Raw genomic sequence first — 22,210 nt, 5'->3', positions numbered from 1 at the left:
TGCCTGGGAAAGCAGTGGATGATGCCCACCCATTTGGGAGACCAGGATGGAATTTCTGGCTCCTAGCTTCAGCATGGATCAGCCCTAGCCTTTGGAAAGTGAACCAGCAGATATAATCTCGGGCTCTGTCACTCTTTCGAATAAAATAAATAAATCTTTTTAAAAAAGGATGTCTTTATATTGAATTGATTTGTAAATGGAATAAGAGAGGGGCATATATCCAGTAGATTTTCATACAAAATAATTCATACACTTTGTGTATATATGTTTATGGTTTTAAAGACTTAACTTGATTTGAAAATTCAATTTTGCTTTTTATTTTATGTGAGAAAATTGTAAGATGCCTATATTATATATTTTCAAGATCACTGTTCAATTGCATGACAAAATAAGCAATATTTTGTATGATAATTCCATATGAGTATTGAAATTGACAATGATCATGTTACAATAATCATTATATAATGATATATGGCCTTCAATTTGTTTGCTTTATTTGGTTTTGTTTATACTTGTGTTTACTTTATTAGGACATGTTAAGGTAATAAATTAGTTGTGACTTTTCTAGGCATTAATAAAGAAAACAGAAGTTTCCAAGTGGGAAAAAAAAAGGATGTCTTGTAATTATGAATTACTGAGGCTTCAAAATATATCCTACAGGTGGCTAATAGCCACCTGCAATTATTCCTCATAAATATTCATATTAAGCTTATTAGGGGAGAAAAAAACAACAGCAATATGTTTATAAAACAATATACACAAAGCAGAAAAAATGACAACTGACTATTCCTTGAAGACAGGAAGGTACACTGCTGCATAGCAAAAGGGTTGTAAAATCAGTATGGGGACTAAGAATAAACAGAAAATGTAATCTTAGAAATGTGCTAACCAAATCTTGACCTATCTCATTGTCATTGTACATTGTTTTAATAGTAAATAAAAGTATTCAACAAAAATGACCATGGAAATGCAGTCCAGGAAGATATAAACTAGCCAGATCTGAGTAAATAGAGAAATGGATAACTGAGGTCATTAGCAACACACTTTTATGACATCATTTCTTACCCACTGCTTTCATTTGTTTTCCTATAGCTTGGCATATTTCCTTGGCAGCTGCAATCTGGGCTTTCTCACCCAGCAAACTTCCCACAGTAGCTCTTAGGATAAAGGAGACACATCGTCTAGAGTACACAGCCTCAACATGTGTTTGTGTTGCTCGAGGATGGGAAACCAGATCGAGAACGTGGGACAAAAATGTAGCAAAGCTACGCTCCAACCACTGACCACCCAGTGTTGTTACAAAAACAACATATGCCTAGAAACAGATTAGCATACAATTTCAGATAAATTTATGTACACGAACAGAAATTACAGATAAAGCAACTATAAAAAAAATAAATTATGTTTGAAATTAAAATAGAGAAAACTTGAGTTTTGTTTTCTGTTTTGTTTTTTTTTTTTTTTAAATACTACTAGCACAGGAATTACTGGTAAAGTATCTTCGACTAAAAAGAGGTCTTAGGATAATGGCTTCATGAAGAACACAGAGAATGGGAAGGGAGGGAAGGCAAGCTGAATTCACCCAGTGATCAATGTAACACATTACAGAAATAAGAAAACCTTAACAAACAAAACAAACACTGACTACAGCTACAAAACACTTTCCTATGACTTCCTCTGCATGGTAGAAGTGGTTTACTTCCACACTGAATGTGTTTCAGGGAGGAGGTACAGTTGTGATTTTCACTATGATCAGGAAGAACTACAACATCTTATTAGGAGTTAATTATTATTAGATCATTAACCATAAATATTTGGTGCTAATTATTACTTTGAAATCATAATTCTAAGTCACAATTAATTGCTTAATTCATTGGGAACTAATTATTATAGTAAATCCAGTCAGGGCAATAACCAATATGTTTAGCTATAGGGTCACTGGAGAACAATGCTGTGGTATAGTAGGCCAAGTATCCCACATGGGAACTGATTCGGGTCCCAGCTGCTCTTCTTCTGACCTAGCTATCTGCTATGGCCTGAGAAAGCAGTGAATAATGGCCCAAATGCTTGGGCTCCTACACCCATGTGGGAGACCCAGAAGCAGCTCCTGGCTTCAGATTAGCCCAGCTCCAGCCTTTGTAGCCATTTGGGGAGTGAATCAGTAGGTGGAAGACCTTTCTGTCCATTTCTCCCTCTCTCTGTAACTCTTACCTCTCAAATAAAATAAATAAATCTTAAAAAAAAAAAAAAAAAAGATCAACTACCTTGGGGCTGGTGTTGTGCATAGCAGGTTGAGCTGCTGCCTATAGTAACCGCATCCTATATGGGTGCTGGTTCGAGTCCTGGTTGCTCTGTATCCTATCTAGCTCCCTGCTAATACACCTGGGAAAGCAGGAGAGGATGGCCTAAGTGCTTGGGCCCCTGCACCCATGGAGGAGACCTACAGGAATTTCTGTGCTCCTGGCTTCAGCCTGGCCTAGCCTCGGCCATTGTGGTCATTAGGGGAGTGAACCAGCAGATGGAAGATCTCTCTCTCTCTCTCTGTTTCTTCTTCTAACTCCACCTTTCAAATAAATAAATCTTAAAAAAAACAAGAGGTTAAACGTTTCAAGCTACCTGAGTACAGTTCTATTTTAAAACCAAATTATTTTCATCCTAGGAGAATTTGGGCAAAAAAAAGTTTAATGTTTATATAAATAGAGTAGATATATGTTTATTTACATATCATAAAGTATCCACCATGTAGTTACAATAAGCATATCATTTGGAATCTGGATGTTATTTATCTACTTGGTAAAAGAAGAGTTTTAAAAGAAGCCAGACAACATGAAAAATCTGTATGTACTGTTACTTAGTCTTCTGTAAACTTTCACAAGGAGATATGAAAACAATTGTATTATACATCAATAACACAAACCTGTGTAACTCCAACTCTCACTTCACGATTAACAGATCCTCCAACTTTTAACATTTCTCCACCACTCTTTAAGAAACCTGATCCTCCACGGAGAAATCCTGTGGCCATGAGCTCTAAGACTTCATCAAATGTCGCTCGCTTCACATTTTGACGCATCACTTTCAAGAAGAAAAGTAAATTTATAAGCAAATATATTTCTGAATTAGTTTTTTTACTACTTAAATCAAATTTCTGATGTCTCTAAAATTCAAGCAATTATTTTTAGGGAAAAAATTTACTACAATGGGGATATCATCATTTAGTTTTCTTATAATCCTAAAATTTACAATGTACTTGTTAAAACCTGAATTTACTCTTTAGACAAAAAAAAATGCTAAGAAAAATGGAATGAGCTAGAAAATCAAAGCAATTCAATAAATCTATACCCAAATGTCTAATGAGGATACATATACTAAGCGTAACACAACAAGGATAAAGTACACACATAGCAGTTACTGCTAATTGATCACAGCTCTCATTCCCAGCTGAGGTGGATGCAAAGAAATTTTCTTAATATAGTGCTTTCTTCCTTTTTGAAAAAGATTTCATGTATTTGAAAGGCAGAGTGACAAAAAGAGGGAAAGACAGAAAGGTTTTCCATCTGCTGGTTCACTCTCCAAACGGCTGCAAATGGCCAGGGCTGAGCCAGGCCAAAGCCAGAAGCCTGGAACTTCATCCGGGTCTCTCACAGAGTGGCAGTGCCTCAAGCACTTGAGCCATCTTCCACTGCCCTCCAAGGCACATTAGCAGGGAGCTGAATTGGAAGGAGAGCAACTGGGACTCAAACTGGTGCTCCGATACAGGATGCTAGGAGTTACACACAGTGGCTTACTTAACCCACTGCTCCACAATGCCAGCCCTCAACACAGTGCTTTCTATTAGCAATTACAGATGGATTAATTCACCATCCCTGATACAGAACTTTGCATTTTATAAAATCCTTGCACATAGAAAGGTTGGCTGAGTCAGGCCACTGTGGTCTCCCACATGGGTGGCAGGAGTCCAAACACTTGCACTATCTTCTACCATGGAGCAAGCCAGGATGCTACCACCTGGACTCCATATGGAACGCTGGCGTCACAGGGCTTTACTGGCCAGGCCACATGGCTGACCCCTATGAAACACTTCTGGTTCCAAGCATTTCAGATAAGAGATTACCCACCATAGTCCCAAGAATTCTATGGGAATTCTATGTTTGAATTTCAGTTCTGACACTCAACAGAACACTTTTCTTTAAACCTTTTTCTCTTTGAGACAGAAAAGTTTCCATCTCCTGGTTCACTCCCAAAAGCCCACAACAGTTCCCAGCTGGGGCCAGAGCCAGGCGATGGGAACTCAATCTAGGTCTCCCACACGGGTGGTAGGACCCCAATCAGCTGAGGCATCACAGCTGCCTCCTGGGGTCTGCATTAGCAGTATCTGGAGTCAGAAGTCAAGGCTGGGCTTCAAAAAAAAAAACCCAGGCACTCCAATTTGGGACACACGTCTTAACTGCTTGGCCAAATGTCCATCCCTAGAACACCTTTTAAAACACAAATTACACAATCTTTCTAAGCTTCGACTTCCTCATCTATAAAATGGAAAAAACAATACTTGTAATTCATAAGGCTTTTTTTTTTTTTTTTTTTGACAGGCAGAGTGGACAGTGAGAGAGAGAGAGAGAGAGAGAGAAAGGTCTTCCTTTGCCGTTGGTTCACCCTCCAATGGCCGCCGCGGCCGGCGCGCTGCGGCCGGTGCACCGCGCTGATCCGATGGCAGGAGCCAGGATCCAGGTGCTTTTCCTGGTCTCCCATGGGGTGCAGGGCCCAAGCACCTGGGCCATCCTCCACTGCACTCCCTGGCCACAGCAGAGAGCTGGCCTGGAAGAGGGGCAACCGGGACAGAATCCGGCGCCCCAACCGGGACTAGAACCCGGTGTGCCGGTGCCGCTAGGCGGAGGATTAGCCTAGTGAGCCGCGGCGCCGGCCCTCAGAAGGCTTTTGTGAAGATTATTTAACATGCTTAATTTGATGATTGGAACACAGTACTCAGAAAACATTATATCATCATCGTCAATTAAATAGTTATTATTAAAGATCAACTATCTGGGGCTGATGTTGTGGCACAGCAGGTTAAGCTGCTGCCTGAAATGCCAGTATCCTATAGCAGAGCACCAGATAAAGTCCCAGCTGCTCCGTTTCCCATACAACTCCCTGCTAATGGGCCTGGAAAAGCAGGGGAAGATGCCTCCACCACCCACAGAGGAGACCTGGATGTTGTTCCAGGCTCCTGGTTTCGACCTTGCCCAGCCCTCACTGTTGTGGGAAGATCAGTCTCTCTGTCTCTCAGTCTCTCTCTGTCACTCTGCTTTTCAAATAAATAAATAAATCTTTTTTTAAAAATCTATCTAATTAAATAATGGTCATAAAAGTTTTATTTATCATTAAAAGAAACTGACCCTATAACATCTACTACTGTTTGGATGTGGTTTTTTGGGAACTTGTTCCCCAGTGTGGCAGTGGAAGATGGTGTGGAACCTTTACTAAGTGGGGCCTCAGGGCCGGTGTTGTGGCGTTGCAGGTAAAGCTGCCACCTATGATGCTGGCATCCTATGTAGATGCCAGTTCGTGTCTGGGGTGCTCCACTTTTGATCCAGTTCCCTGTCTGAAGGCCTGGGAAAAGCAGTGGAAGATGGCCCAATTGCCTGGGCCCTGCCACTCACATAGGAGACCCAGATGAAGCTCCTGGATCCTGGCTTCAGCCTGGCCCAGCCCTGGCTAATGCAACCATCTGGAGGGTGAACCAGCAGATGGAGGATCTCTCACCCTGTCTCTTTGTAATGCTTTCAAATAAATAAATATTAAAACAAAAACGAAACAAAACAACAACAACAAAAATACAACAGTGGGGCCTAATAGGAGATCCTTGGGTTATAGCGGGTACTGCCCTTGGAGGGGAATGCAGGTCTCCTAGAGTGAGTTCTCGCAAGAATGAGTTGCTACAAAAGCCTCAGCCTGACCTCTGAGTCTCTCTGGCTTCCTGTATTAGATATGATCCCTTGTTTCCTCACACATAGCCACCACTGCCATCAGCCATTAAGTAACATAGTTGAGGGGGCCCTCATCAGAGATGAGCTGAGGCCAGTGCCCTGTCATTCATACTCCAGCTTCCAAAACTCTTTATCTAAATAGCTCATAGTATTTGTTAAATATTCTGCCTCAGGTATTTCGTTGTGGTAACACAAAACTCACTAATACAACTGATTGTCTTTCTACTATATAAAGGTGGGATAGACCTGTAAACTAAAGAGAAGCTGGGTTTATTCAGCATCTACTCACAACCATCCCTGAGACATCTCTATAAAACTCTTAAGCAAAGCAGAAGTCACTTGAAAAACTAATGCTGGGGGCACGTTGTGGCAAAGTGCATTAAGCTGCCGCCTGCAGTGCCAGCATCCCATATGGGCATGGGTTCAAGTCTTGGCTGCTTCACTTCTGATCCAGTTCCCTGCTAATATGTTTTGGAAAGCAGCAAAGGACAGCCCAAGTCCTTGGGCCCCTATACCCACAGGGGAGACCTGAGAGAAGATCCTGGTTCCTGGTTTCGGACTGGCGCAGCTCGGACTGTTAAGGCCATTTGGACATTGAACCAGTGGTTGGAAGACCTTGCTCTGTCTCTTTTTCTCTCTCTGTAACTCTGCCTTTCAAATAAATAAAATAAATGAGAGAGAGAGAGAGAGAGACAAAGGAAGGCAGGCAGGCAGGCAAAAGAAAGATAGATCAATTCTGCCTTTGATTATGCTTACAGTAATGGTCAAGAAAAATCTAAAATTAATACTGAAATGGGAACATTCTCATCAGAGACTGAAAGTAAGAAATGTGCACATGAGGTGCCAGATTCCAATGTTTTGAATATTACAAAAACCATCTTATAAATCTTGCTTGCTTACATACCCAGCATAATTGCTAGATATTATTTTATACCTTTATTTTCACAAAAAAAAGTCTTGAATCTATCAAGGAAAATTTCATTTGAATTCTTTCATTTTATTTAAAAAATAGACAAAGATACCTAACAATTTAAATCCTTTAAAGTAACTTGCCTATATGTAGTAACTAATTTAGAAAGTAGCATTCCATAAATCTTCAAATATCTGTGATAATCTAAAACAGGGGTTGGCAAACAACAGTACCTGTGGCCTGTTTTGGCATCAATGCTGTAGCCATGACTGTTCCTAAGAGTTTTGACACTGCCACTCGTACTCCATAATTTGAGTTTTCCAAAGCCTTGAAGCAAAGAGTGGCTATGTTTTCCAGTTCAGCAGTCCACATGAATACAGCTTCATTCTGTAGTTCCAGCAGACACTGGAATTAAAAATGAAAACCAAAAAGTAAATTACACCTAAAACTTCTTCCAGAGATAGATTAAGAACAAGATTTGCCTTCTTTCCTGAAATAGGCAAAATTCGGGACAAAATGTATGAAAAACAGTTTTCAAGACAAGTGACATCAGGCAATGAAGGATGGTTATATCTTTAAGAAATGGGAAAAAAAAACAAGCTGAAGCCCACGACTGCCTCAGTTTATTGCACTGAGGGGACTTCCAGTACTTAAGGAAACTGTGAAACACTAAATCCTGTATCAGAGAAGATGACGGTCTCAAATCAATAACCTTAGCCTCCACTTGAAGAAACTAGAGGAAAGGGGGCAAACTACACACAAAACAGGAACAAGAAAGAATAAAGATAAAGGAAATCAATGAACCAGAGCAATGACTAGAAATGAAACCAAAAGCTGCTTCTTTGAGAAGCCCAATAAATTTGATAACTCTCCAGTCAAACTGATCAGGAAAAATAGAGGCAATACTATCAAAATCAAGAATAAGGGCATTCAAATCATAATATATTCAATGAATATTAAAAGAATAAAAAGAATATATAAGCAACTTATGCTAATAAATATGAATTTAGATGAAATAAACTACTTGCTCAAGAAGAAACAGAAAAACTGAATAGCCCAAAATCTACAAAGATACTCCCCAAAAGTTCTAAAACTGGAATTATATTTAATTATTTTGGTGTAAAAAATTAAAATTAACGCATAGCTTTTCATAATACACAATATCCATGAATCTTCTGAAGACCTCTTGCATTTGAAAATTTGATTTTGGGTGCCAGAATTGTTTTGTAGTGAATTAAGGCCCCACCCATGACACTGGCATTCCATCTGGGTGCCAGTTTTTATCATGACTGCTCTACTTCTGATCCAAGTCCCTGCTAATGCTCCAGTGAAAGCAGCAGAGGATGGCTCAAGTACTCGGGCCCCTGCACCCATGTGGGAGACCTGAATGAGCCTTCTGGCTCCTTGCTTCAGACTAGTCCAGCCCTAGTCATTGTGGCCATTTGGGGAGTAAACCAGTAGATGGAAGATCTCTCTCTGTCTCTCCCTCTAACTCTGCCTTTCAAATAAATAAATAAATCTTTCTAAAAAAAATTTTTTTTGACAGGCAGAGTGGACAGTGAGAGAGACAGAGAGAAAGGTCTTCCTTTGCCGTTGGTTCACCCTCCAATGGCCGCCGCAGCCCGCGCACTGCGGCCGGCGCACCGCGCTGATCCGATGGCAGGAGCCAGGTACTTATCCTGGTCTCCCACGGGTTGCAGGGCCCAAGCACTTGGGCCATCCTCCACTGTACTCCCTGGCCACAGCAGAGAGCTGGCCTGGAAGAGGGGCAACTGGGACAGAATCCGGCGCCCTGACCGGGACTAGAACCCGGTGTGCCGGCGCCGCAAGGCAGAGGATTAGCCTACTGAGCCGCAGCGCCAGCCTCTAAAATATTTTTTATTTGGGGGGCAGACATTTAACATAGTGGTTAGGATGCCAGTTAGAATACATACATCCCATATCAGAATGCCAGCAATCATGTCTCAACTCTGCTTCTGATTCCAACTTCCTGCTAATGCATACCATGGGAGGGAAGAGGGATGGGTCCAGTAGTTGGGTCACTGCCACCCTCATAGGAAACACAGACTGAGTTTTAGGCTTCCGCTTCAGATTGGCCTATTCTTAGAGGTTGCAGGTATTTGGGAAATGAATCATCAGATAGAAGCTATCTCTTTGCCTTTTTTTATATATATATATATAAAGACATTTATTTATTTGAAAGGCAGGTTACAGAGAGGCAGAGGCAGAGAGATAGAGAGGTCTTCCATATGCTAGTTCACTCTCCAGATGGCCGCAACAGCAGGAGCTGCCCCAATCCAAAGCCAGGAGCCAGGAGTTTCCTCCGGGACTCCCACATGGGTGCCGGAGCCAAGGACTTGGGCCATCTTCTACTGCTTTCCCAGGTCACAGCAGAGAGATGAATCAGAAGTGGAGCAGCCAGGACTCAAACTGGTGCCCATATGGGATGCTGGCATTGTAGGCAGCAGCTTTACCCACTACACCACAGCGCCAGCCCCTCTCTCTGCCTTTCACGAAGTAAAAAAGCATGTTTAAAAACACTAAATATGGAGCCAGCACTGTAGCATAGCAGGTAAAGCTGCCGCCTGCAGTTCCACCATCCCACATGGGCACCAGTTCGAGTCCTAGCTGCCCCACTCCCAATCCAGCTCTCTGCTATGGCCTGGGAAAGCAGTAGAAGATGGCCCAAGTTTTTGGGCCCCTGTATCCACGTGGGAGACTTGGCAGAAACTTCTGGCTCTTGGCTTCGGATCATCCCAGCTCCAGCTGTTGTGGCCATCTGCAGAGTGAACCAGCGATGGAAAACCTCTCTCTCTCTCTCTCTCTTTCTCTCTCTCTGCCTCTTCTTCTCTTTCTGCATAACTCCGACTTTCAAATAAGCAAATAAATCTTTTTAAAAAAATACTAAATAAAAACACAAATCAATTTTATAGTTCAAAAATCTTCCCTCAAAGAAAACTTTAGGTCCAGATGGTTGCACTGGTGAATTCAACCAAATATTTAAGTAAGGAATAATACCAATGCTCTCAAAAAAAAAAAAATCCAAAAACTTGAAGAGCTTTCCAATTCATCCTACTAGGTTAGTGTCATACTGATAATGAAACCTAACAAACGGGGGCTGGTGCTGTGGTGTAGCAGGTAAAGCCGCCACCTGCAATGCTGGCATCTCATATGAGCACTGGTTTGAGTCTCGGCTGCTCCTCTTCCAATCCAGCTCTCTGCTGTGGCCTGGGAAAGCAGTAAAAGATGGCCCAAGTTCTTGGGCCTTTGCATCCATGTGGGAGACCTGGAAGAAGCTCCTGGCTCCGGACTGGCGCAGCTCTGGCCGTTGCGGTCATCTGGGAAGTGAACCAGCAGATGGAAGATCTCTCTCTCTCTGCCTCTCCCTCTCTCTGTGTGTAACTCTTTCAAATGAATAAATAAATCTTTAGAAAAAAAATAAACCTAACAAAGATACAGAGAATAAAACTATATACTGATATTCTTCATGAACACAGACACAAAAATTGGCAGTTCTATTATAATAATATATATAATATAAAAAGAATAATACATCATGACCTAGTAGGGTAATGCAGGATTGGTGAATATTAAAAAATATATATAACATAAAAATATAATTCATCACATTAGCAAACTAAAAAGGAAAAATCATATGATCAGCTCAAAAGATGCTGAGAAAGATTTAACAGATTTACATGTAAAACTGGGGAAATTGGAACAAGATCTGCAGATTATGTCAATATCAATATCCTGTCTACTACTCTCTACTATCCTTTTACAAGGTATTATCACTGGAGGAAATGATAAGAACTTATAGATTTACATACCATTTCTTACAATTGTTTGTGAACCTCCAATTGTCTTAAAATAAAAAGTTTAAGTAGAAAACAGCAACAACACAAGAAATCACATTTGAAACAAAAGGCATGTGATAAAATTGAACACATTTCCAACAAAAACTCTTAGCAGGCTCAACCTGATGATAAAGGGAATCTACAAAACACCTACAGTTAACATCATATTTAATGATGAGGGAATGGACATTTTCCCTCTTGGAATATAGAACAAGACAAAGATGTTTGCTCTCAAGTTTTCTATGCAACACTGTACTGAGGACTAGCTAGTACAATTAAGTTAAGCAAAAAAAGAAGAAGAAATAAAATGCACCAAGATTGGGAAAGTAAAATTGTCTTTTTATATAGGCAAAATGATTGTCTACATAGAATATAAAATGGAAGCTGCCAAAAGAAATTGGTAGAACTTTTTCTAAAGATCAGACAAGCTTCTGGGGCCAATGTTGTTGTGCATCAGATTAAGCTACCACTCACAATCCATATCAGCATCCCACATCAGAAGGTTAGTTCTAAATGTCAGCTGCTCCACTTTTGATCCAGCTCCCTGCTAATGCTTCTAGGAAAGTAGCTAGAATTAAAAAGTCAATTTAGCAAGGCTGGTGGATATAACATCATTGTGCAAAAATATTACTAGTATATAGTATAATTGCTAGACATTAGAGAAATGGAAATTAAAGTCAGAATAAGATAACTGTATGTATCTACTATAATAACTAAAATACAAAGATCTAAGTAAAAATTGTTGGTAAAGATATAAATCTACCCCATAATCCAGTCATTCCATATCTAGGTATTTACCCAAGTGAAATGAAGCATATTTAAATGCAAAACTTTGGACATTGATGTTCAAAGCAGCTTTTTTTGTGTGTGTGATAGGCAAAACTGGGTACAACACAAATGTTCAGTAAGGGAACAAATAAATGTGGTTTATCCACACAATGAAATACCATTCACTAATAAAAGGAATGAACTACTGACATATCATAGTACAGATGAATCTCAATGAGAAACAGAAGCCAGAACACACATTCATATCACATGATTCCACTTATATACAATTACAGAAAACAAAGCTAACCCATGGTAACAAAAACATGCAACCATAATCTAAAACTGTCAAAGAAAAAATACATTGACTATTTATGAGCAGGAAGGATAAGGAGCAGCACTGTAAACTGGGTGAGTACTAACCTTAGCCACTGCACATCGAACAGCCATTGACCTATCAGTCAAGAGGGACCTGGCATTTTTGTAAATATCACGATGAGAGGAAGCTGCGGCGCCACCAAGTCCATTTAGAACTTTTTGCAGACTCATTAAGATTTCACTTCTTCCTTGAGACTAGATGTGTACATAAAGCAAAACTTTAAAATTACATTAAAAAACAAATTCCACATATGAACAAGAATGTACCAAGACAGAAAAATTCTGGGCCTATTGATGTTACCTCCAAATTGTAAACAGTACAATAAAGTTAAAATTAATTATTCTAGAAAATCCCTGAAAGGTAAAGATAATTAACTCCAATTAAACAGTAAATTTCTGAAATTAAGTAAACATATTCCAGTGTTCCATAACATATGAATACAATAAGAACAGAAAGATTCAAAAGCTTCAATGTCATTCTCTGGGGTCCAAACTCTTCGAACACAAAAGATTAAGTAAGAAGTGATTAAGAAATAAGACATCCAAAACAGGAACAAACCAAACCATTTAAAATACTCATCATAGAGATAAAGCAACCCTCATCTAAGTGACTCAAACTCTTATTTCTATACTTTGTTCCTATATATATGTTTCTTACCCTTATTTCTGATAGTATTCATGCATAGCTAAATTGTAGCTTTTCAAGGTCACAAATTATGTCTCATGCATCTTTGTATGCCTAATCCCTGATAAGCAATATATAATCAATTCTTATTTAATGAATGAATAAATAGTTCCCAGAAATATTATCCAATAAATATTTAGCTTTCCTGGACACAGGAATTAGACCGTGAGAATCTAGGATTTATTTATGTTTTGTTAATCCCAAGTGACCAGGAATTTATGAAGGTTACACTGAACTAACATGACAAAACAGCTATTTTTACTTTAGTATAGCTGTTATGGATTGAGTTATGTCCCCCAAAAGGATAAGTCCAAGTTGTAAACTGTGTAACTTTATTAGGAAATAGGGTCTTTACGGATGAAGTAAAATAATGATGGACCTTAACCCAGTGACTGGGATCCTCATAACAGAAGAATCCAGACAGCACATAAATACACAAGGAGAAGGACATGTGGCAAAAGGGGCCGATATTGGAGAGATGCATCTACAAGCCAAGCAAGGCTGAGGGTTCCCAGCAACTGCTGGAAGCTAGGAAGGAAAGATTCTTCTCTAGAGCCTTCAGAGGTAGCATGGCCCTGCTGACACTTGATTGATATTCATAAACTACAAGCCAGTGAGTGCCTGTTATTTAAAACCACCCAGTCAACAGTAATTTATTATAGCGGTCAGAGGAAACATATTAGCTATGGCACAAAAAGAAAAATGCCAATCCAAAATTATCCATACAGTTAAATAAAAACTAGTAAGTAAACCTATTCCTTATCAGGGAAATAAATTCTTTTCCCTTTCCCCGAAACAGAAGGCAACATGTATTAAAAGAAGGGATAGGTAATAATTTGAAAAGTCTACCTTCCTAAACAATGTGAGTACTACAGTAACAGGAAAAAAAACAAACAAACATATTTTTAACTGGTCTAACTCTAGCCACAAGCAAAACATTCAAATAATATATGTTATAAAACTTACCTCTGCACTTTTCAAAGATTTCAGAAGATTATTAACTGTTTCTGGAAATGCACTGCCTAACATTCTCCCCATTTTTTCATAAAATGCTCCAACACAAGCCACTGCAGCCCTGTAGGAAATGGTTATTGTTCAGGTTAGTAATACAATTTCACTGTATTCTCATTTTCAGGGGCAAATAAGCACCCCACCATCACTCATGTCAACCGTGAGTGAATAGCTGTGGGTTTATCTTGGAGGCAAGTGGAGCTAGACACTTTGGTTATGACTATATGTTTTAGATGCTGGCACACCTGTGCCTAAAAAACTAAAACTAAAATCTGCCACCTAGTAGCAATGTGATCTGACAAGTTATTTCTTGACTGAGAGAGGTGAAGTAAATGTGGCTCAGAATCAAACATGTAATAAGTAGCAAAATCAGGCCGTCTAAGTCCCTCTGACTCTAAATTCCATGCTTTCTAAAATGTTCTACACGTTGATAACAAAGTTAAAAATGACTGAGGCTACATTCCAGAATGTATCAGAAAATTCCTAAACAGAACCATGAATCCACTGGAAATACGCATGAACAATCAGTAATATGAAACAAATATTTATACAGAACTACAAAATTATATGTGCATTTGCCAAGCAATGGAGAACTATATCATCAAAGTACTAACACAGCTTCAAACTCAAAAATAAACTAGAAAGCATGAGTACCCTCCACTGTCCTCTAAAACTTCTGAGATGCACATCTATGTCAAACACAAAATCCATAGCTGGCGCTGTGGCTTTGCATATAAAGCTGCCATTTGCAGCACCAGCATTCTATATGCATGCCAGTCCCAGCTGCTCCTCTTTAGATCCAGCTCTCTGCTATGGCCTGGGAAAGCAGAAGATGGCCCAAGTTCTTGGACCCCTACACCCATGTGGAAGACCCGGAAGAAGCTCCTGGCTCCTGGCTTTGGATCAGCTCAGCTGTTGCTGCCATTTGGGGAGTGAACTAGCAGATGGAAGATCTCTGTCTTTCTCTTGCAAGGTTTGTACCTCTCTCTCAAATAAATAAATATTTTTTCAAAAATATGAAGAAGTTTTCTTTACCTAGAAAATTTCCTGGCAAACTACAGCCAGTGACCAAATATGGCCCACCATCTAGCCTGCCACCTGTCTTTGGAAATAAAATTTTACTGGAACACAACCAAACTTACTAATTTACATACTGTCTATGGCAGAGGTGAGTAGTTGCTACGAAGATGAAAATACCAGCTGGCCCTTTCCAGAAAGTTTACTGATCCCCAGCCTATCATATCTACCTTTTTTCCTTCTATCTTAACCCCTTACTAACTAACTAATTTCCAAGTATCTTTGATAGTTGATTTTTTTTTTTTTTTTTTTTTTTGGCTAATGCTTCTTTGAGAAGCTTTCTCTGACACTGCTCTAACCCCACATCAAAACTAAATTTATTCAGGTGTTATTTTCCCTCCCATAGCACTCTTATGTGCTATAACTAGTGATTTTCCTATTGACTCATACATAGGACAGTCCAATAGCTGTTACTCTCAGCACTTATGCCAAAAACATCTCTTTGACCCAAATCACAAATACAACTGAAAGAGTTGGGTGAAACCCTTAATGTAAGGGTCAAGAAATTTGCAGGCAATATGGGCTGCATCTCAGCTGCTCAACTCTATCATTATAGTGTGAAATCAACTATGTCCTGAAAGCAACTAGTACCGAAATGAATAGGCATGCTGTATTCTAATAAAACTTTATTTACAAAACAGGCAGCATGCTAGATTTGGCCTGTGGGCCATAATTTTTGCCTATGCTGCCTAAATTCCATTACCTAGAAACACTTTTTCTGTCCCAGACTAGAATATTATCTCCCTCCAAATTTACCCAAAGACCCATGTGCACATTACTGAAACCATATCAATTCCCTGTAGGATGTTCAAAGCATCACTGGCAAAGGAGATGAGAAGGAGAGCCCCTTCTGCAGGTATACTCAGAGTTTTTATTAGCAGTAACATTACACAGGTTCCATCCACCTGGAAGTCTTTGTGGTCAGCAGTCCCTTACTAGATTACTTTGGAGGTACAAAACAACTTCAAGGGTCCCTGTCAGAGTAAGTACTTACAATTTTGTTGGTAGGTAGGCTGCAGTGTCATCTTTATTTCTGATAATATCATTACATTTATCAAGTGTTTGAAAAACTGTAAAAGTATCCCCAATGCTATACAAGGCTGCAAGATTTTTAGCTAACAATTTTCGTGTCGGTGGTCCAGGTGAACTACTTATTAATCCAGTTAACTGTTCAACGAGTTTTTTCTGTTTTTCCTTTACATCAGTCTGTTAAAAAAAAAAAAATCATTGGTTTTTTCTTAAATATACTTTCGTTGCCTTTTAATCAATATTAAAAATACTTAACAATACAGTCACTCTATAATTATTTAAATCTGTATTACACTAAGTATAAACTATAAATGAGAATTTTTAAGATAAGGCAAAACTCAGTAAGAAATGAACCAATCTTTCCTAAATTCTCCTTTATGCTTCTCCAATGCTAAAAAAGTTAGCCTCCGAGGTAAGTGACTACTCCAGGAGCTGGAGTGGTGGCACAGCAGGTTAAGCAGCTGCTTGCCAACACCAGCCCCTCATATTAGGGTGCTGGTTTGAGTTCTAGCTACTCTAGATGCAGCTCCCTGCTAATGTGCCTGGAAAGGCAGCAAAAAAAATGGCCCAAGTTACTCGGATGCTGGCCCACATCTGGCTACTGCAGTTCACTTGGAGAGTGAACTAGCAGATAGAAGCTTTCTCTCTCTCTCTCTCTGCCTTTCAAATAAATAAATAAAAAGTTTTTAAAAGTGAAGTACTCTGATCCAAAACATCTCCAGGCTGATTTACTAGAAAATAAATCAATATTCAAAAGATACAAAATATTGGGTATATGGACAATTTATCCATTAAAAAACCCAGACTGGGGTTGGCATTGTGGCACAGCAGGTTAATCCACCACATGTGAGTCCAGCATTCCATATTGGTGCTGGTTTGACACCCGGCTGCTCCACTTCCAGTCCAGCTCCCTGCTAATGTGCCTAGGAAAGTAGTGAAGACGGCCTAAGTGCTTGGGGCCCTGAACCCACGTGGGAGACCTAGAAGAATCTCCAGGCTCCTGGCTTCTGCCTGGCAGAGCCTTGGTTGTTTTGCCACCTGGGGAATGAACCAACGAATGGAAAATCTACCCCCCCCCATAACTCTGCCTTTCAAATAAATAAAAATAAATCTTAAATTAAAAAAAAAGAGATATGTTTCCCCTGTTTAAAGCAGGTAAATACTCTGTAAAGTTACAGGTCAGTAAAAGAAACCAACAGAAACAGTGAAGAATCCCAGCTAACATTTAACAAAATCCAGACCTACCCATAATCAATACCTATAATTTATTCATTCCTTCCACAAATACCCATTGTGCACTTATTGGATGCTATACACTATTCTAGGCAACACACTGCCAATAGCGATCAAAATAAGCAAAGTCACTGCCCTCATGAAGACTACATTCTAAGGAGGAAGACAGAGTTTATCACATAAATAAATGAATAACATGAGTGCTTATTGTTTTACATGCATTAGTTGGAAAACGATTCTCTAGGAGTAGGCATTTGGCATAGCAGTTAGGCTGCCCATTAGGACACCTGCATCCCATATCGGAAGGCCCGGGTCTGAAACCTGCCTCTGGCTGCTGATTCCACCTGCTTGCTAATGTGGACCATGGAGGGCAGTGGTGATGGCTCAGTAACTGGGTTCCTGCCACCTACATAGGAGACTAGATTGTATTCTCTGCTGCTGTCTTCAACCCAGCTCAGTCCTGTACCATGGCAGGCATTTAGGGGGATGAACTAGCAGAAGGGAAGCCTTTCCTTCCTTCCTTCTCCTCTCTCAAACAATTTTAAACAAATTTAAATTTGAAAACACCCTTTGAAAAAAGTGAAGAGTCTGGCTGGTGCTGTGGTTTAGCAGGTAAAGCCACCGCCTGCAGTGCTGGCATCCCACATGGGTGCCAGGTGGAGTCTACGCTGCTCCACTTCCAATCCAGCTCCCTGCTATGGCCTGGAAAATCTAGAAGATGGCCCAAGTCCTTGGCTCCTGCACCCGCGTGGGAGATCCAGAGGAGGCTCCTGGCTCCAGCCATTGCAGACATCTGGGGAGTGAATCAGTAGATGGAAGACCTCTCTCTCTGCCCCTGCCACTTTGTAACCCTGCCTTTCAAATAAATTAATAAATCTTAAAAAAAAAAGTGAAGAGTTAACTTATGAAGGAGTGAAATATGGAAAAACATTCCAGGCAGAGAACAAAGACCTTGAAGTTGAAATATGCTTAGCATACTTGAGGACAGAAAGAAGGCCAATTAGACAAGAGTGCAGTAAGAAAGCAGTAGAAGCTGAAGTTATAACAGTAGAAGGGACTAATCATGCAGCCTCATATATGCCACTGTAAGAATTTTGTATTTTATTCTAAATAGGAATTTGAAGGAGAGGAAAGCCGTGATCTAACTTTTGTAACATGCCCGCTCTAAGCGCTGAGCTAATACTGCTATACAGTGCATGGACGGAAGCATGGTGAGCAATCAGGAAGCTGCCGCAAGAATGCAGATGGGATTGAATGGTGTTAACAATGCAGATGATAAGAAGGAAATGAAATCTAGATAAATTCATGTGAAAAACCATAATTACGATGAGAGGTTTGAGGGAAAAAAAAAAGGTCAAGAATGACTGGAAGGTTTTTGGCCTGAGCAATGAGAAGGATGAAAAGATTATTTTCTGGGGGCTGGCACTGTGGCCTAACAAGTAAATCTGCCATATGTCAGTGCTACCATCCCATATGTGGAGACCCAGCTGCTCCACTTCCAATCCAGGTCCCTGCTATTGTGTGTGGGATACCACTGGAGGATGGCCAAGTGCTTGGGCCCCTGCACACACGTGGGATCCAGAAGCTTCTGACTCCTGGCTTCAGCCTGGCCCAGCCCCAGCCACTGTGGCACTTTGGGGAGTGAATCAGTAGATGGAAAATACCTATCTCTAGTACGCTGTCGCTCTCTCCCCTTCACCGCCCCGTCTCTTCCTTTCTCCATATAACTCTGACTTGCAAACAAATAAATCTTTACAAAAGGAAAAAAAAAAGGTTATTTCCTGTGATGGAGAACACTGGGGAAAAGGAATGTCTGGGAGAGGAAATCAAGAATTTGGTCTGAAGATGTTAACTTTGAGATGCTGTTTAGAAAAGAAAGAGGTAGAGTAAGCAGATGGAGACCTGGGAGTCATTGTTAGATTGTAGTGGAGGTAAAATTCCTAAGATCAAGTGTATCACTGAAGGGCTAAGTACAGATTAAAAACACGCCCAGGGCTGAGAAAGAGCCGACAAAAAAGAATGAGAAGGAGTAGCTGGTGAAGTAGGAGGATAACTACGAGCAAATGGTCTCTTGGGAAGCCACAAATAGGTGGAACGTCACAGAAAATGTGCAAACTTTCTAAATTTGGGAGGGTAGACATTCACATTACTATACTTCTAATTTAGATATGTTTTATATACTCTTGTATTTATCAATTTCACAACAAAGTAAAAGTGTTGTGAAATAAAGTAAAAGTGGTAAAGCAAGACAGCAGCCCATGCCCACCTCCCCAAAGAGACATCAACGTGGCTACATATTCATTCATGAGGTCACCAACACCAGAGCCACAGAAGCCAAGTGAGAGGCTGCAGTGCCTGTTTAAAAAAAAAAAAGTTTCCATTGAAGAAAGCAGGAATGAAAGAGCTATCTATGTCACCTCTCTCCAAGTTCCAGGGAAAACAGCCTGAAGAGAGATACTCATCTCGGAGTGAGATGGGAAAAGAAGGGGGAATCAAGTTCAGTCCTTAGACTCCAATCCCATCACCAGGCCCACAGCAATAAGATTCAGCATGAGACAGGGTTCCATGTCCCTTGCCCCCAGGCTCACTCCTGCAGATTGAGTATTTGGATGTTCCATAGCTGGATGGCCAGGGGACTGTCTCTATCACTCCTACCCAACCTCCAGCAAAAAGTGGAGTAAGACTCTAGCTGTGTAGAATAGGGTAGGAGATAGGGCTTAAGACTTTGCCTTGGAGCTCAGAACAGACCTGCTATCCTGAGTCCTAGTACCGGATAAAGCCCGGTGACCTCTACCTTCAGGCCAATGCTTGCAGACAGAATGTCTAGACTTTCCCAGGCATCAGGCAGACACGTGTACTCTGGTGGGACAGACCTGTTTTGGCCTGTGTCACTGCCAGGCTCAGATGGGCCTAGTTTGTACTCCCAGGGACTTTGTAGGCTCCAATGCCTGTGATCAGGATAGTGCCAGGATAGGTGGCTAAGGGGCTGCCTTTATCACCCTTCCTGCAGCTTAGATGGACAGCAAGGACCAAAGGACTATATTGGGACTCAGTGCCACGGCAGTAAAATTCAACACTGAACAGATCCTAATGGTCTTTGTCCCTAGGTCAGTGCCTGTGGAAAGTCTCTTGACTTGCCCCAGCATCAGACAGAGACCTGAAACTTGGTGGGAAAGATATATTTTGGTGTGTACCACCACCAGCCTCATATGGCCCTGGCATGTATCCCCCAAGATTGCATAGCACCTCATGCCCACAAGACCCACATGTGACTCAAACAGTGCCTGCCTGGCTAGCTGAGGGGCTGCTTCTAGCACTTCTCCACCTGCCTTTGACAGACACCATGAAACTTTGGGACTATACTGGGGCTCAGTGTGAGAAAGGTTAAAAAAAAAAAAATTGAGCAGATCTGAATGGTCTCTGTCCCTAGGCCAGTGTTTGCAGATAGAGCCTTTGACTTGCTTCAGTGCACAGTGGAGTTCTGTGGCATCAGCTGATCACTCTTACATCCCTTCAGACATCTCCAGTATTTGATAGGAGCATCATCAGGCAGCTAGTCTAACTCAACAGCAGACAGACCACACTAGGGTGGGCTTCAGTCCTACCCTTGGGCTTCACTGATCTCAGCAGGCTGTAGGCTCCAGGTTTGACCCAGTAACCTGGTATTTGAGGCCACAGGGACCAGTCATCTAGGCCTACTCAAGCCCCAGGAAGAAGTTTATAGACATCTCCCAGTTCATTCTGAATAACACACAAACTACAGTTTCAGACAAATCTGAACTTGGGAAGTAATACAGGACTGAAACAATGAAAGCATACCAACAGCAGATATGTGGAAAACCTTGACTTAAGATGTCACCTACTGCTGACATAGCATGTGTCCAAATGCTCAGAAAAAACTAAAAGGCTACTTAGAATTTCCAGAAGCACAGCCACAAATGAAGCCAAATTACTCTAAGTAATCCTTCTGTGCTCAATGCTGTACACCACCAAGTATCAAGAACTTTGAGGGAGGGGCCGGCATTGTGGCACAGCAGGTGAAGCCACCACCTGCATCCTAGTATCCCATATTGGTGCCAATTCAAGTCCCAGCTGCTCCACTTCTGATCTAGCTCCCTGCTACTGTGCCTGGGAAAGCAGCACAGGATGATCCAAGTGCTGAGGCCACTGCACACGTGAGGGAGACCGGGAAGAAGTTCCTGGTTCCTAGCTTCAGCCTGGCTCAGTCCCGGCCATTGTGGGCATCTGGAGAATGACCAGCAGATGGAAGATCTCTCTCTGGCTCTCTCTCTCTCTGTCACTCTAGCAATCAAATAAAAATAAAATAAATCTTAAAAAAAAAATTCAAGTGAACCATGATTTCACCCAACAAACAGAAATAGATGGCAGAAACCAATCATCTAGGAATAGACACTTGCAAAGGTTGGTATGAAAATTAAAAAACTATTTCAAGGAAACTCAACAAACTTCAAAAGAACACAAAGAAAAGATTTAATACTTTAACTTGACGAGAAATGGAAGTAATTAAAAAAACTGAAAAGTATACGAAGTGAAATTAAAAGCAGTGGAAGGCAAAAAAGGCAGTACAGATCAAAATGAATCAATGAACTCAAAGACAGGTCATAAATATACAGGTGGAAGAAAAACAAGAATCAAGGAGAATGAAGCTTGTAAGAATCTGTGGATGGGGGCTGGCATTGTGGCATAGCAAATAAAGCTGCCGCCTCCAGTGCCAGCATCCCATATGTATGCTGGTTCAAGTCCCAGCTGCTCCACTTCCAATCCAGCCCTTTGCTATGGCCGGGGAAAGCAGCAGAAGATGGCCCAAATCCTTGGGCCCCTGCACCTGCCTGGGAGACCTGGAAGAAGCTACTGGCTTCGGATCAGCACAGCCCCAGCGTTGCAGCCAACTGGGGAGCGAACCAGCGGATGGAAGATCGATCTCTCTCTCTCCCCCTCTCCCTCTCTCTCTGTGTAACTCTTTCAAATAAATAAATAAGTCTTTTAAAAAAAAAATCTGTGGATGGAATAAAAACAGTAAATATCCAAGTTATTGGGACCTAAGAGGGACATGAGAATTTCAAAAGGGGTAGAAAGCATATCCAAAAAGTTGATACCAGAAAACATCCCAAATCTACAGAAAGTTAAAACTATCTAGTAAAAGATAATTAGTCAGATTTGATACAACCAAGTCTACACCAAGACATAATCCAAAGAATTCTCAAAGCTGCAAAAGAAAAGAAGCAAAGAACACACAAAAAGGTCCCGGTTCATCTGA

At 40.9% G+C, this 22,210-nt stretch overlaps 1 protein-coding gene across 9 annotated transcripts in view; it reads right to left on the bottom strand.

Moving 5' to 3' along the window:
* Positions 1-22,210, bottom strand: part of HEATR5B (HEAT repeat containing 5B) — a 119,503-nt gene that overhangs the window by 89,232 nt on the left and 8,061 nt on the right. For 6 of the 9 annotated variants that reach the window (XR_016230478.1, XR_016230479.1, XM_051842984.3 and 3 more), the window contains exons 3-8: positions 15,665-15,876; positions 13,549-13,657; positions 11,943-12,092; positions 7,128-7,299; positions 2,918-3,075; positions 1,066-1,315 (exon numbers count right to left, since the gene is read on the bottom strand). Coding sequence is in view for 3 of the 9 variants with exons in the window: in XM_051842984.3 (XP_051698944.3) it covers positions 1,066-1,315; positions 2,918-3,075; positions 7,128-7,299; positions 11,943-12,092; positions 13,549-13,657; positions 15,665-15,876 (1,051 nt within the window). In the remaining 6 variants the exon portion in view is untranslated. The remainder of the gene's footprint in view (positions 1-1,065; positions 1,316-2,917; positions 3,076-7,127; positions 7,300-11,942; positions 12,093-13,548; positions 13,658-15,664; positions 15,877-22,210) is intronic. The other 3 variants (XR_016230480.1, XM_089327751.1, XM_089327753.1) reach the window with 1 other exon arrangement.

Source organism: Oryctolagus cuniculus, chromosome 2 (assembly GCF_051225735.1).
Source record: "Oryctolagus cuniculus isolate XC-2025 breed Fujian yellow rabbit chromosome 2, ASM5122573v1, whole genome shotgun sequence".
Taxonomy (NCBI): domain Eukaryota; kingdom Metazoa; phylum Chordata; class Mammalia; order Lagomorpha; family Leporidae; genus Oryctolagus; species Oryctolagus cuniculus.
The sequence above is the reverse complement of the archived record's forward strand: the minus strand, read 5'-3'. Positions and strand labels throughout refer to the sequence as shown.